General features: G+C 42.5%; 1 protein-coding gene across 3 annotated transcripts in view; it reads right to left on the bottom strand.

Moving 5' to 3' along the window:
* Positions 1 to 4,349: 4,349 nt before the first annotated feature.
* MED24 (mediator complex subunit 24) overlaps positions 4,350 to 16,090 on the bottom strand; it is a 29,951-nt gene continuing 18,210 nt past the window's right edge. For all 3 annotated transcript variants that reach the window (XM_076211828.1, XM_076211829.1, XM_076211827.1), the window contains 6 exons: positions 14,298 to 14,428; positions 13,587 to 13,848; positions 10,658 to 10,799; positions 7,602 to 7,711; positions 5,511 to 5,720; positions 4,350 to 5,260 (listed from right to left, as the gene is read on the bottom strand). In XM_076211828.1, coding sequence (XP_076067943.1) covers positions 4,904 to 5,260; positions 5,511 to 5,720; positions 7,602 to 7,711; positions 10,658 to 10,799; positions 13,587 to 13,848; positions 14,298 to 14,428 — 1,212 coding nt within the window. In that variant the 3' untranslated portion in view covers positions 4,350 to 4,903. The remainder of the gene's footprint in view (positions 5,261 to 5,510; positions 5,721 to 7,601; positions 7,712 to 10,657; positions 10,800 to 13,586; positions 13,849 to 14,297; positions 14,429 to 16,090) is intronic.

Here is a 16,090-nt window from a genome sequence, read left to right as displayed (position 1 = left end):
AAGTCCAGATCAGAGATGATAATGAAGAGAAGGAAGAGGGGCAGAAGTGAGTTGCTAAATGTGAAGGATAGGAAAGAAAAAATAGTTGCAGTGGGAAGCGCCAAGAAAATGAGTGAGAAATAAATCAAGGTGATGAGAGCAGGTAAGGCACCTGGGTTGGATGGATGTCATGCAGAATGTCTGAAAAATTGAGGTACAGTAATGGTGGACTGGCTGGCGAGGTTAATGTTAAATGCCGCGTCCACACGGTCGAGCTGTGCCTGGCAGACTTTGCCCTTACCGGGCAACTCTGCCAGCTAAGTATCCACACGGGTGACGTTGGAGGTTAGTTGGCCACAAGCAGAGGTTGGGAGGGGGTGGTTCAGTGCGGTACGATAACCATGGTTCCCGCCATACTTGGAAAGAAGGTAGCACTTTACAGCATTATAATTGCTGCCTGCATTAAAAAGAAAAAAGAAATCATGGAGACATGTCTGGTGCCGGGAGTGGTTACAATGACGTGATTTAATGGGAAGCTCGGTGACAATCCTACGTGAATTGCAGGATGAAAATGAACAATTGTTTTGCAATGACATGAGAATGAACATGAGCAGGTTTTCTGTTCTCCTTTTCAAAAGTGGAGCCAGATATACAAAGGCAAGAGACAAATATGAGGAAAAGCATAGCACCAATAGCACGTCTTGTCGAAACCAGTACACACTAGTACTAGGTGCGGACATGGTGGTAAAGGTAACTTCGGTCTGTACTGAGCGGGTTTACTAACTTTGCTAGCACCTCGCCTCATGCGTTTGGCAGCGAAGTCAGCCCTCCATCCACTGCCCGCAAATGGCGCCGGGAACGGACAGTTTGATGGTTTGCCTGATGAAATTACCCGTTGTCGAGCAAAGCCCTCGTGCCCAGCGGACAGTGCTCGACCGTGTGGATGTTGCATTAGAGGGTAAAGGACTGGAGGAGTGCCTGTATAGTTCCACTTTACAAGGGAAGAGGGGATAAGTGCAAGTGGTAGTTTCAGAGGGATCAGCTTAAGTGTAGTTGGGAGGGTCTTGAGAGGAACAGTTTGGACAGGTAGGGGCTGTGTAGATAATTTTTGTGGTAAGATAGGCGAGAAAGCTATAGGAAAAAGGATATTTTTGGGGCTTTTATGGATATTGAAGACTTACGACAGGGTAGACAGGAAGGCACTGTGGGAGGTATTGCAGATGTATGGGATAGGAGGAAAGCTGTTAAGAGCAGTCAAGTTTTTACAATAGTAGAGGATGTGTTAGGATTAGAAATGGAGAGCGAGTGGTTTGTGGTAATGGTGGGACTTCATCAGGGATGTGTTATGGCTCTGGTTGTTCAATTTATACATGGATGAGGTGGTGTGAGAGGTAGATGCAAGGGTAGTGGAACAGGGATTGGAGATAAGCCAGCTGTTGTTTGCTGACAACAGTGCGCTTGTAACAGGATTGAGGAAGTTGGTGACAGAGTTTAGGAGGGTGTGCAAAAGAAGGAAGTTGAAGATTAATGTGGGTAAAAGTAGATAAGATGTACAAGGTGAGAAAGTGGCAGCAGATTGGGAGGGAGTATGGGAGACACTGGAGGAAATGGATAGTTTTAGATAATTGGGTGCGAATGTGGGAGGAAAGGGAGGAGTTGAGGTGGAGGTAGAATGTAGATTGAGAAGAGAGTAAATGCCTCAGGGGATATGGTGCAATGAGGAATAGATATTTAGGAAAGGGTGCTACGAGGAGATCGTCTTTACCCAGTTGTATCTTACAGGAAGGAGAGCTACGCTCAATGGTACAATCACTCTCAACTGCTAATTGAGCGTAGTTCAAGTCCTGGCCACAACAGAAAATTTCAGTATTTCTATATTGTAAGCCAGCACTCCAGCTCTATTATGCAAGGACAGTGTGTATGTGTGAATGTACTTACCTCATTGTTGACAGGAATGGAGCAACACTCATTTGGTACAGTTGCAACTTAATTATTTGAGCTTGGACTCTATCTTCTACGCTATTCCATATACAGTACTACCTCTCATTAAAGGACGTTAATTAGCTGTGTTTGCAGTGTTTTCAGTGATGTTGTTTAGTGCGTGCAATCACTATGCCACCCAAAAACCACTCCAAATCAACGGATTATTCACATCAATGGACACCGTTATCCCCCTTTTAGTCCGTTAATGAGAGGTAGTACTGTATACATTTATACGGAAAATTTAATTTCTTCACATCCTTTAGATATGTGGTCTCTTAACTTGCTCCCAAGACCTCTTAGAGCCTTCCCATCTTTAATTGGGAGATCTCGTCTTTCACTGCAATCTATCCTCTGTAGTGACCTGAATACCATGTGCACAGGTGGGTTGGTTGGTGTATGTGCGTGTATATATTTACCTAGTTGTATTTTACAGGAAGAGAGCTCTGCTCGTAGTGACCCGCTTTTGCATCTTTCCGCAGGAGAAAAGGTGCTCGTTGTGACCAGTTTTCGTATCTACACATCCAGTTTATTTTTGAACTCGTGTATAGTTCTGGCATTCACTGTTTCACTGCTTAGTTTGTTCCAGACATCGATCACTCTGTGCGGGAAAATGTTCTTTTTCAGTTCTCTTCTGTAGCTGTCCTTCTTTAGCTTCTTATCGTGTGTGTGTGTGTGTGTGTGCGCGCACGCGCATGTAAGATCACAGCAGTGCCCATAGATCGAGCCATATACAGCTCCAAGCTATAACACAAATCAGGCTATATATGAGCTCTCATCACTCAATCACATACATACATACATATACCAAGGCTTTTTCCCCCTTTCAAGGGAGGTAGCCAAAAAGGGAAAGGCATAAAAACACTCCCACCCATTTCATCCCTAAATACACTCCACACCCCTCCCACCCTCCCTCTCATCTGAGCACCTCCTGGATGACGGGTCATCCCTGCACCTTGCCCACCGCCCTGGGTCAGAAGCAGTGTCGCAAGACACAGCACATCCACAGCAAGGCCGCTTCATTTAATCGGCGACCCCCCTCTCCGTTCCCCCTTGCATATAAGGAGAGGACGGGGAGAAATCCCTTCGGGCTGCGTCAAAATTTGCTCACACATACTACCTCACCCCCCACCCCCCCGCCCATTCCTCCTCATGCAATAACATCATCCATATACAACCATTCTCCACTCGCCTCTGTCTTCCATCCTCTCCCTTCCTTCCTCAACAGACATTCCCCTCTTCCCCAAAGCCCACTTCACCCCATCCATCCACCTCATCCTAGGACGTCCCCTCATGTTCACTCCCTCCACATCTGCCTTCCATACCTCTTTTACTAGTCTTTCTTCACTCATTCTTTCCATGTGTCCAAACCATCCTAATATTCTTTCATCAACCCTATCTCCCAGCTCCTTTTTCACCCGTTCTCCTCCTCACCTCCTCATTTCTCACTCTATCTAGCCTAGTAACCCCCACCATACTTCTCAGACACCTCATCTCAAACACATTCAAACTCCTTCTCTCTTCTTCTCTTATGTTCCACGTTTCCGCCCCATACAGTGCTGTTGGCATAATCACTCCCTCATACAGTCTCCTCTTCGCATCCATTCCTAAATGTCTATTCCTCATTACACTCTTTAATCCACCAAGGCATTTACTTGCTTCTCTCAATCTACATTCTACCTCCACCTTTTCCTGCTACACTTGCACCCAAGTATCTAAAACTATCCACTTCCTCCAGTCGCTCTCCCTTAATACTCACTTCCAGTCTACTGCCACTTTCACCCCTTGTACATCTCATCACCTTACTTTTACCCACATTTATCTTTAGCTTTCTTCTATCACATACTCTCCCAAACTCTGCCACCAACTTCCTCAATCCCTCCTCCGATCCTGCCACAAGCGCAGTGTCGTCCGCAAACAACAGCTGGCTCACCTCCCACTTTTCTCCATTTTCTTTAACCATCTCCAATCCCTGACCCACTACCCTTGCATTCACCTCTCGCACCACCCCATCCATGTATAAGTTGAACAGCCAGGGCGACATAACGCATCCTTGATGAAGTCCCACCTTTACCTCAAACCACTCACTCTCTCCATTTCCAATCCTGACACAAGCTCTACTATTCTCATAAAAACTCTTGACAGCTCCCAAAAGCTTTCCTCCTATCCCATCACATACATACACAAATGTGCACACACACATGCACCAAATTCAAACAGCAAAATTTGAATGTGGCCTATAAATGTTATTTCTAGTCAAAACATTCAAGTCCCAAGAACAAAACACGCATGTCAAGCAAGTGTCACAAATATGTAGTACTAATTTTTGGTCCATGTATTACATCATAAATAAAGGGCAAAATTAGGTTACATAATAAAATACTAACAACTGATAAGTTTTATTTTATTATTTTACTTAATAATTTTCTATTTACATGCTTCTATGTAAAAAAATACACACACTTAATACAATTTTCCCTTTGCATTCACCTCCAGTAACTATTTATTTTCTCACAGCACTTCTCATTCCACCTTTATCATTCACTTCCATTCCTTGCCACATGTGACCCTAAATACTTACAGCTCTCCAACCTTTTACCCTTTAAACACTTCCCAACCACCACCATTATTTCATACCTTACTTTCAGCTTACTTTAAGCCCACACTTACTTTCAGCTTTCTTCTCTTACACACCATCCCATATTCTGGCACTAAATGTTTCAGTCTATCTTCAGACTCGTCCACAAATACTGTATCATTTGCTAACAAATGACTCCCCTCTCATTCCCTAACTTCAAACTCCTGCCTAGCACCTTTGTGTTTACCTCCTTCACTATCTCATTCATACACACACTACACACATTGAACCATAATATTAATGAAACATAGTTGAAAGAATAGATATGCAGCCAAACGCTGAAAGGAGACTGACTTTGTGACATAACTAAATACTATGACTGGCTAACAGAAGGTTTCGCTGAACACAAAGAAGTTTGGCTGCTGCCCGACGAGACCCAGCTGCCTGTGCCGGAGTTTGTGTGCCAAGCACACCAATGTCACTCCCTGTGCCAAGTACTGTGGTGGGTGAATTTATGCTTGAAGACAATGGCTTGGGTGCACTGAGATCAAGAAGTTCTGGGTATGAGAAATCATATGGAGGGGTAAGTAGAGGGATCAGGTTAGGTACAAGAGAAGGAGGTACAAGAGTTAGCATGATGTGGGAATCAGGGGCACAAACCAGCTGGTGTAGAAAAGTTGTCATCATCTGTGTGACTGGGCTCATAACACCACTCCGACTAACCTGTAAAATTAATGATATTGTTAATACCTTAAATCCCTCACAGATATCATGTTCCACACACCAAGCGATTAATACATGGAACAAATTAGACAACAAGACAGTATGTGCAAACACTATACAAGATTTTCAGATAAAACTTGATACGGAGAGATACAAAGACGGGTCACCACGAGCATAGCTCCCCTCCCATATATTACAACTAGGTAAATACACATTTGTATACCTACACGATTCCCAGCAAGGAGCTCACCTGGGTCATAAGCTTTAACAGTGAGTGCACAGCAACTAGTAACGCTGTAGCATCTCTGCCAAGTTCATTTAGTCCCCCACATATTGCTAACTCTGCTGAATGCTGATGAAGTGTTGTTTGAAGATCTTCCATCTCACGGTCATGGTAAGTTCGTTTCACGCCCCCTCCTCCTCCTCCTTGGGGTACAAATGCTGGTGTGCTGGTGCCAGGCTGATGGAGAGAACAAGACAGTTGAAATTATCATTAAAATAGAAGGGGGCAAGGTTTTATTATGTTATGAATCCAGTTTTGAGGTCTTGCAGCACAATCCACCTTGTCTCCTGCCAAAGAAGATGGAGGCAAGATCTCAGTGTAATCCAGAAGCAGAATGAAGGAAAACCAACTGCTATAAAACCACCTGCCTGTGGTGCACCCTGGGTTTCAACTACCAACCGAGAGTTAATGCCAAAAGTGAGGCAATGACTACGACTTGCAGAATATTCAGTAACTCAAACTTTTCCCTCGGTAATGCCAATGTTTATATGGATGTGTGGTGTGGTGCAAGTGCTAGGTTCTTGTTGATACTTGCATAATATGTTGATGTAGATTTCTATTGCATTCAGTTGGCCATGCTTGTGTGATGTAGTAAAGGGATGAATAAGACTGAGGATGTTTAGTTATAACTGCCCTTTCTCTTCACGGATCCCAGACTTTCCCCTTTTACCCAAGACCCTCTTCATCTTATCCATCCATCTCATTCTTGGTCTTCCCCTTAAGTTCACTCCATCCACCTCTGCCTTCCACATTTTTTCCTAGCCTTTCTTCAATCACTCTTTCCATATGCCCAAACCATCACAATATCCTCTCTCCCCAGGAAACATAAATGTCCAGAGCTCTTCCAATCCTCCCTTTGGGTGCCACTATCAACCACCATTCCCTCTACCAATCTGTATACCAAAAGGCTTCTTATTCCTTATAAGGAAGGAAGGCAGCTATGGCATGCTCTCACCCTTCACCCATAATACACCCATTTGTTTTCCCTTTCAGCTTAGCTCTTTTTGAATGAAGGGCCATCTCGCAACCCTCAACAGCCCTAGCTGGTTTGCCCCCACTCATTCATTACAAGGCAACCCTCCCTCCACATCCACTCGCAAGTAATTAGAGAAGACTTTCAAACCCACAACCCCTGAAAATAAGAAAATTAATATACAAATAAATGAATAGATAATAATAAATAATGTAGAATGGGCTATAAAGAATGTAAAAATCTCCCTTAAAGATGGCCCAGATAAAATCTTACATATCCATCAGCCCAAATACAATATTGGCCTTCACTAATACTTTCAACCATTGACTGCTCAGCCACACAGTCTAGGGATCAACAACAACAACTTTTAACCATTCCTGACAGTACAAAATCCTAACAATTTGGAAAAGAGCACATAAAATCCCATATCAAATATAAGCAAACCACCAGAAAACAAAGCATCCTACAGAGCAATATCATCACTTTCTATGACATCCTCTTGAGCTCACTCAATTTACTTATGCTTTCAATACTCTAATTTTTTCTTCATTAATTCAAAGGATTACAAAGGCAGAGCATGCCGACAGGAGAACTTTTGGTCCATATCTACGTTGGATGCAAAAAAAAAATTCATATTAATAATAAATGAATAAATAAAAACTATGCTTAAATCCATATGCTCAAATCACTCCAACACCCCGTGGACCACCCTACAACGGATCTTTCTTGTGTCACCTATTCTCTGCTTCACCTCCATATTTTTCACTATCCATACTTGAAACAACCATAATATTCTTCAACCTAAAAATATCTAACGTATTTCTTTCTGCCTCTGACATCCTAAGTTTTTTCCATCCAACACCATAGGTACAATCATTCCTTCATACATCTACATACATATATACGTATACCAAAGGCTTTTTTTTTCCCTTATAAGGGAGGTAGCCAAAAAACAAAGGCATAAAAACCACTCCCACCCATTCCATCCCTATCACACACACTCCACTCCTCTCCATCCTCTTCCTTCCCTCCTACCTTAACACCTCCTGCATTTACTCAAGTAAATTCAAAAGTGGGGAGCTTACCTCTGATTTTATTGGTGTGGTGGGTTGTTGCAGGCTGTACCACGTATCCATCACCAGCATCACAGACAGTCTTGACAAAGCAGTCCCTCTTGGTTCACACAGAATTTCAACTGAAATTAAAATAATTCTTGTCAGTTTTTGCACAATTCATTACATCTATAAATGAAATACACAATCAATCTATATACTAAAAGGCTTCTTTCTCTTCACAAGGGAGGTAGCCAGCCAACATGCATCCACCCTCAACCTATCCCATATCAAACACCCATTTGTTTGCCTTTCAAAAATCTCTATACTCTGTGGTTAAAGGGATATAGGGATATCTCTTAAGGGGATCGTCCATTAGAAAATCGAACTTTTTTAGTTTGGGGTGAAAGTGACAGATTTTTTTCTAATAATTGTCTTGTCTCAGAAAACATACCACCGAGTTTTCAAGTCATTTATGCTTATACTTTTTTGTGATTTTTTTTTCTCCTATTTTCGAGGGTTAATTTTTGAAAAAATTTAAATTGATTCAGAGGATAGACCTTTGACAGGATATTGATTATTTTTTGTCTTTATAATGGGCTAAGATAGATGAAGAAACAGAGGCAGAATTATGATGCTCTGATCAGTCTGTTATGAGAAAAAAAAATCCAAAACAAGTTGATGAAAAAAAAAAAAAATGTATATATGATAATCCTACTAGTCCTTGACAGAAGGACATAAATCTGCCTCCAAATGTTCTCCCAATTATGCTGAATCCGAAAAGGATTTGCAGTTGAAAATCAGTGAAGGCGTTTTGGATATGAATAAAGTTAAATGTGCAAAAATCAAGTTTTTCAGGAATGAGCGTCAGTTTTTTTTTGTTCATGGTTACTGGTCCCCTTTCATTATTTAGGATGTTATGGTGTTGAAAGGGTATCATAGGCACCACCCTACTCATTGTTGCATGCTTTTGATTAATTACCGGTTTATATGATGAATCCAGTTAGTATCCACCAGGGTTATATTGCTCAGGTTCCAAGCGTGCACTTTTCCTTTTCTTGGCGCGATGCATCTTTGGTGACAGACTATCTTTATCTGCCATCCTAAGCTGTTTTATGGTATCACTGGTTGTTTTAGAGCGGGAGTTCTTAACCTTTTTTCTCCATTCCCCACTTTTTAGTGAGCCAACTCTCCATTTCCCACCACAGCATCAGTCTTTGACAAATTCGATTTTAACCCATGCAGTGTTTAGTACGTAAATATACAGTGTTGTCACTTTTACCCAAACATGACTTACAATACCTCATATATTGGTTGTCTTTGTTATTAAAACAGTCTGTAAATGGTTGTGATTTACTGATTTGTAAAGCAAGTCAACATTTGGATATAATGTATTAAATTTTGAAGCACTATCGATTATTTGTGGGTGGAAACAAATTCACGAAATGTGACAAGAAGAAGACACCAGAAACAAACAAAAAGAAACAAAAACACATCAATTAAAAAAAGAAAAAAGAAAAAAAAAAAAAAAAAAAAAAAAGACTGGTTTTTCTGTCCAACCGGTCATTCCCCACTTGGCAACTCCGCCATTCCCCCACAGGTTAAGAACCACTGTTTTAGAGGATATATTTTCAGAATTTCATTCCCCACCCCCCGATTTTCTGATGGACAATTCATACTGTACGGTATGCAGTCAGGTCCCTGTTGCCATATTGTATGCTATTATTTATTATACAAAAGCATAAATATTGTGCAAAATACACAGCTTCTTTTGTTAGCAAATATATGTAACAACAGAAAACGTAATATGCAGTACGCAGCGCACATGACCCGGCCACAGTACTGTATTATATTTTTTTTAGATAGTAAAAATCAAGATACAGCTTCCATACTCAGCCACGAGATAGCTTATGAGCAACACTTTTAGAGGAAATATTTTCAGAATTTCGTTTTTTTTTTTTTTTTTTGTGATTTTCTGATGGACGATCCCCTTAACCCCTCCCCCATACCAACTGAGAGAGTGAGCTAATAGAATTAAAGGTTATATCATGACATTTCATCCCCATCCACTCTACCCCCACTTAGCATCTCTCCAACCCTCCCTCTTTTCTTGGCTCTTCCTGGATGTCGACCATTGCCCTGGGTCAGAAGCAATGCAGCAAGACGCAGCATATCCACAGTAAGGCTGTTTTGTTTAATCAGCCACCCTTCCTCTCTGTCCCCTCATGCAGAAAAAAAGAGAAGACTGGGAGAAATCCCTTCTGGCTGCATCAAAATATCACTCACACATAAACACTCCCAAACCATCCCCATCCTCCACCCACTCCCTTCCAAGCATCACATCATCATCCATACACAACCATTTTCCATTCACCCCTATCTTGTCTTCTCCCCTCCTTCCTCAACAGACACCCATCCCCTCAATCAATGCCCCCTTTACCCCCTCCCATTCACTCCATCTACCTCCACTTTCCATATTTTTTTTACCAATCTTTCTTCACTCGTTCCTTCCATGTGTCCAAACCATCCCAATACTCTTTCATCCATCCTATCTCCCAACTCCCCTTCCACCCCTGCTCTCCTCCTGATCTCATTTCTCACTCCATCCAACCCAGTAACCCCCATCACACTTCCCAGACACCTCATCTCAAACATATTTAAACTCCTCCTTTTCCATGTTCCATGTCCAGCCCACACAGTGCTGTCGGCACAATCTCCCCTTAGCATCTATTCCCAAATGTCTACCTCTCACCTCACTTTTCAATCACCCATGGCATCTCCTTGCCTCTCTCAACCCAAAATCCACTTCCACCCCTACTTCCTCCAGCCTCTCTCCCCTACCATCCACTTCCAAATTGCTGCCATTCTTATATACATACATACATATACCAAGGCTTTTTCCCCCTTACAAGGGAGGTAGCCAAAAAGAAAAAGGCATAAAACCATTCCATCCCTAAATACACTCCACCCCCCTTCACCCTCCCTCCCTCCCACTCCCTGCCATTCTTCATTAAAAATATTCCTTAATTGTAATAGTGTTAGGTATGGAAAAGAATCTTCAAGTACAATGAAAGTGCACACATGATTACCTGCAGAAGGTGCAGTGATGTAGGCTGGTAGTGTATGCACAAGAAGGCTTAGTGTGCATCCGACAGGATCCAGATGTAAAAGGCCGTAAATGAGATCTATTGCACGATTCAACTCTGCTTCAAATACACATTCCATGCCAACCTGGATAAAGAAAGAGCATTCTCTTTATAAATATGTACATTCAAAAATATGTGAAAAATGACAACAGAAAATTAAAGAAATTACTGAATTAATTACTAATTAAGAATTACTGAAAAATCTAATCATGTTCTACTATGGACAAAATTGTGACATTCTACACACAAACTGACTAAATGAGACTACATACATATATACAAATACACACACACACACTAAAAGGCCCTTTCCCCCTTAGGGGGGGAGGGGTTACCTGTCATGACATACACCCATCTTCCACCCATCCCACATCCACCTAAAAATTAATACGTTGTCCTTTCCATCTTGGCTCCTTGAGGATGAAGGGTCATCTCCATCCCATGCTCATTGCTCAGGTCAGAGGGAGGCAAGACATTTTAGGGCCCAACAGGTGAAGCTGATTTATCCTCACTTTGCTACAAAGCCCTCTGTGAGGGGCACCATCCTAGCCTCCCGAGAGGGGGGAGTGTGTGACGTTAAACCATATCATCATCAATATCTTTACACGAGCCCCACTTCCAACACACACATCAATTTGAGAAATTATATAAAATACTTATGCCTTAACTTCTTGTAAGAATTTACCCTTTAGGGTTACTGAGGAGTATCCCTAGTCCCACCCTCCATCCTGTTTTAGTTGCCTTCTATGACCTGAGTGGGAACACTCGGTGGCAATATTCTTTCCTTACATACCAGTGGGGTAGGTGAAAATGGAAATATATATTCAGAGAAGTGGTACAGGTAAATGCAGAGGTAATGGGCAGGGAATTTGAGATGGTTAAAGAAAATGGGAAAAAAAAAAATGGAAGATAAGCCAGTTGTTGTTTGCTCACGACACTGCGCTTGTAGCAGAATCAGAGGAGGGATTAAGGAAGTTGGTGATGGAGTTTGGGAAGGTGTGGTATTCCTTCTTTATCTTTCTAATTACAGTACCACCTCTCATTAACGGACTAAAAGGGGGGTAACGGTCTCCGTTGATGTGAATAATCCGTTGATTTGGAGTGGTTTTTGGGTGGCATAGTGATTGCACAGCACTGAACAACAGCACCAAAAACAACGAAAACACAGCAAAAACACCGCAAACACAGCCAATTAACGTCCATTAATGAGAGGTAGGACTGTAAATTCTACTCTCACCATTTCTCTACCTCCCTTTTCTTCCTCCACTTTTCCTTTATTCTCAATTTTCTTTCAATGGGTATTTCATCTTTTAAGATAGTTAAGGTGAAGCAGGAGTGTGCTGGAAGAATTAGCCAGGAGAATTTATTAGGTGTTGTTGAGGGAGGGATTATATAAGCAATTTCCAGTGTAAATAGCAGGTCTGCAATTCTTTTACCATACAGAAGAATAATGTATAGTTGGGAAAAATTTGACGCAGCACGAAGGGATTTCTCCCCATCTTTTCCTTTTCTGCATGTGGGGACAGAGAGGGGGGGGGGGTCGCCGAATTTATGAAGCGGCCTTGCTGTGGATGTGCTGTGTCTTGCGACACTGCTTCTGACCCAGGGCAGTGGACAGGATGCAGGGATGACCCATCATCCAGGAGGTGCCAAGATAAGAGGGAGGGAGGAGGGGAGGGGAATATATAGGAAATGGAATGGGTGGGAGTGGTTTCTATGCCTTTTTCTTTTTGGCTACCCCCCGTGTAAGGGGAAAAAGCCTTTGCTATATGTATGTATGTATGTAGTGTTACTGTTGGGTGGAGTAAGAAATGAGGAGGTGAGGAGGAGAGCTGGGGTGGAAAAGATGGCAGATAAGGCTGATGAAAGAATATTGGGATGGCTTGGACACATGGAAAGAACGAGTTAAAAAAAATAAGTAAAAGATGTGTGGAAGGCAGAGGTGGAAGGAGTGAACTTGAGGATATGACCAAGGATGATATGGTTGGATGGGGTGAAAAGGGCACTGAGCAAGAGAGGAATGTCTGCTAAGCAAGGAAAGGAGAAAGCAGAAGAGTGGAGAATGGCTGTGTATACAAGAAAGTGGTTATGTATGAAAGATTTTGACATAGCCTGAAGGGATTTCTCCCAGTCTTCTCTTCTTCTGCATGGAGGGACAGAGAGAGAGAGGGGGGGGGGGGGCAATTAAGTGAAGCAGCCTTGCTGTGGATGTGCTGTGTCATGCTCCATTGCTTCTGACTCAGGGCAATGGTGTGATACAGGGATGACCCATCATCCATGAGGAGCTAAGAGGAGAGGGAGGAAAGGATGGTGGATGGAAATGGGTATATGCCCTTTTGGCTCGGCTACCTCCCTGGTAGGGGGGGGGCAAAAGCCCTTGGCATATTGAATTGATTAATTTTTGTTTGTTGAATTCTTGATTGGTTGCTGTGGTTTCAATGGTGTGGGAACCTGGGTTGGTCTCCACTCACAGCTAACTCTTGACCTGTCTTGCAACATGACAATTATCCAAATCAAGTGCCTTTCCCAGCTTTCACTTTTTTCAATGCTACTAATATCTCTTCTTTTATACATACATATACCAAGGCCTCTTCCTCCTTACAAGGGAGGTAGCCAAAAAGAAAAAGGCACAAAACCACTCCCACCCATTCCACACCTAAATACACTCCACCCCCGACTCCACACCCCCGACTACCCTCCACCCTTCTTTTATGAACTTATAATTTTCCTCTATTATCACAGTCATTCTCCAGGAATCACCACAATTAAAGCCTTCCTATCCTCTACATCCTTGAAATACTTTCCCAAGCTCTCTCTCAAAGCTTTTTCTTTTCAAATACAAGTAGAATTTAAACAACGTTGAAACCATTACCCGCACTAGATCTTGCACAAACCACTTTGTGCCTCCTAAGCGCAGCAGCCACTGGAAATTGGCCAATGCTTTGGGCGTCAGAATCCCTGTGGCAAATACTTCTTTCCATGCTTCTCCCAAAAGTTGAGACAATGGCTTGTGTGAAGAACTAACATCTCCAATACTTGCTGCAAGCATGACTTCATCTTGATTTGACACAAGGCTTGGACTACCCTTGGTATCCTGCACCATGTTCTTGATTATTTCGGTCATCAAAAAAAGCCTGAAAAGACAAATGTTGTTTAAAACAAAACTGAAATCATAGTACACAGTGGTACCAAAAAGGTCCAAGACTAAGCCTATATACAAGTACATAATACATACATACATATACCAAGAGCTTTTTCCTCCTCACAAGGGAGGCAGCCAAAGTCAAAGGCATAAATTCATCCCCACATACTCTATTCCCATTCACCACCCCTCCCTTCCTCTTTTCTTGGCTCCTCCTGGATGACAGGTCATCCCTGCATCTTGCCTATTGTCCTGGGTCAGAAGCAATGTAGCAAGACAGAGCATATCCACAGTAAGGGTGGTATGTCAGTATCTGTCTGTCTGTCAATCTATAATAGTCTTCTCCTCTGACTACCTCCCTTATAAGGGTGAATGACAATTTTGTTATGCAGATGAACTGATAGATGGATAGATATATACATAAATATTTTGACTACCTACCTGTCTTTGAGGTATGTCTGCTGGTCCCCAGTCTGGCCCTGCTGTCCTTTATCTTCTGCTCCAACTGAACCACAACTTTGAAGGAAATGAAGCAAATCATTTGGTTTGGACGACTTTTCTCCATCAACCATCTGTGTGCACAACAAATGTCTTCCGTTTGTTACACGAAGTAAAACTTGTCACAAGTCTTATTATTAACAATAATTATTCAGTTTCATGCTGCAAACTCCCCCTATGTGGAGGTTAGTACGGTGCCCCTTACAGATGACCTTGTAGCTTGGAATTTAATGAACCATGCCCATGGTCCAACTCATTCAGGTTCGAAACACCTTCACCTCAATCTCCGTCGCAAGTATCAATGCTCTAACCTGCTTGGCCAGTGAGCATACCCACCACAAGGCATTTTCCCCCATATGACAGGGATGGCCACCCTACATGTACCAAAAACCCATTCACTATCCTTCCCATCATTAACTCTTAACTGAAGAGCCATCCCTGTCCCTCTCCATACAATTGAGGATGGAGGCAATACAGTTAAGTACAGCACCTCCACAGCACAGCCTGACAGCCAGTTCTGGTCTACCTCCACCACTTCATTATATATCCACCGAAAAATCTACGATACAAACATGAACATCCTTTATGACCATGTCATTTCCCCATACATTGATAACCATTCTCCAGTCACACCTATCTTTTGCACTCGCCTGGATAACGGCTTATTCTCGCATCTTGCCCGCTGCCTTGGCTCAGAAGCAATGCAGCAAGACACCACATTCACAGCAAGGCCACTTCATTTAATTGGCAACCCCCTTCCCTCTCCCCTCGTGCAGAAAAAGAGAAGACAGGAAGAAACCCCTGCGTCAAAATACCATTCACATAACCACTCCCTAACCCCCCATCCACTCCCATCCATCACAGCATCAACCATATACAACCATTCTCCACTCACCCCTATCTTCTGCCTTCTCCCTTCCTTCCTCAACAGACATACCCCTCTTTTTCAACGCCCCTTTTACCCAACCCATCCATCCCATATGAGGTTGCTCTTTCCGATTCACTCTATCCACCTCTGCCTTCCACACTTCTTTTACTTATCTTTCTTCACACATTCTTTCATGTATCCAAAACATCCAAATAGTCTTTCATCAACCTTATCTCCCAACTCCTTTTCCACCCCAGCTCTCCTCATCTCTTTGCATTTCTCACTCTATCCAACCTAGTAACCCTTACTAGGGAGAAATTTCATCTCAAACCCATTAAACTCTTCCTCTCTTATGTTCCATGTTTCTGCCCCATACAGTGCTGTCAGCATAATCACACCCTCATATAATCTCCTCTTAGCATACATTCCCAAATATCTATTTCTCATTACACTTTTCAATCCCCAAGGCATTTACTTGCTTCTCTCAATCTACATTCTACCTCCACTCCTCCCTTCCCTGCCACATCCACCACCAAGAATTTAAAGCTATCCACTTCCTCCAGCATCTCCCCCTTAATACTCATTTCCAATATGCTGCTATCCTCTCCCCTTGTACATCTCATCAACTTACTTTTACTCACATTTATCTTCAACTTCCTCTCACACACCTTCCCAAACTCCATCACTAACTTCGTTGATCCCTCCTCTGATCTTACTACAAGCGGAAGGTCATCAGTAAACAACAATTGGGCCCATCTCCCATTTTTCTCCATTTTCTTTAACCATCTCCAATCCCTTGCCCATTACTCTTGCATTTACCTTTTGCATCACCCCATGTACACATTGAACAGCCATGGTGACATGACAT

The sequence above is a fragment of the Oratosquilla oratoria genome, chromosome 29 (assembly GCF_046742065.1).
Source record: "Oratosquilla oratoria isolate Oo_2021 chromosome 29, ASM4674206v1, whole genome shotgun sequence".
In the NCBI taxonomy this organism is placed as follows: domain Eukaryota; kingdom Metazoa; phylum Arthropoda; class Malacostraca; order Stomatopoda; family Squillidae; genus Oratosquilla; species Oratosquilla oratoria.
This window is presented reverse-complemented; position numbering and strand designations above follow the sequence as displayed.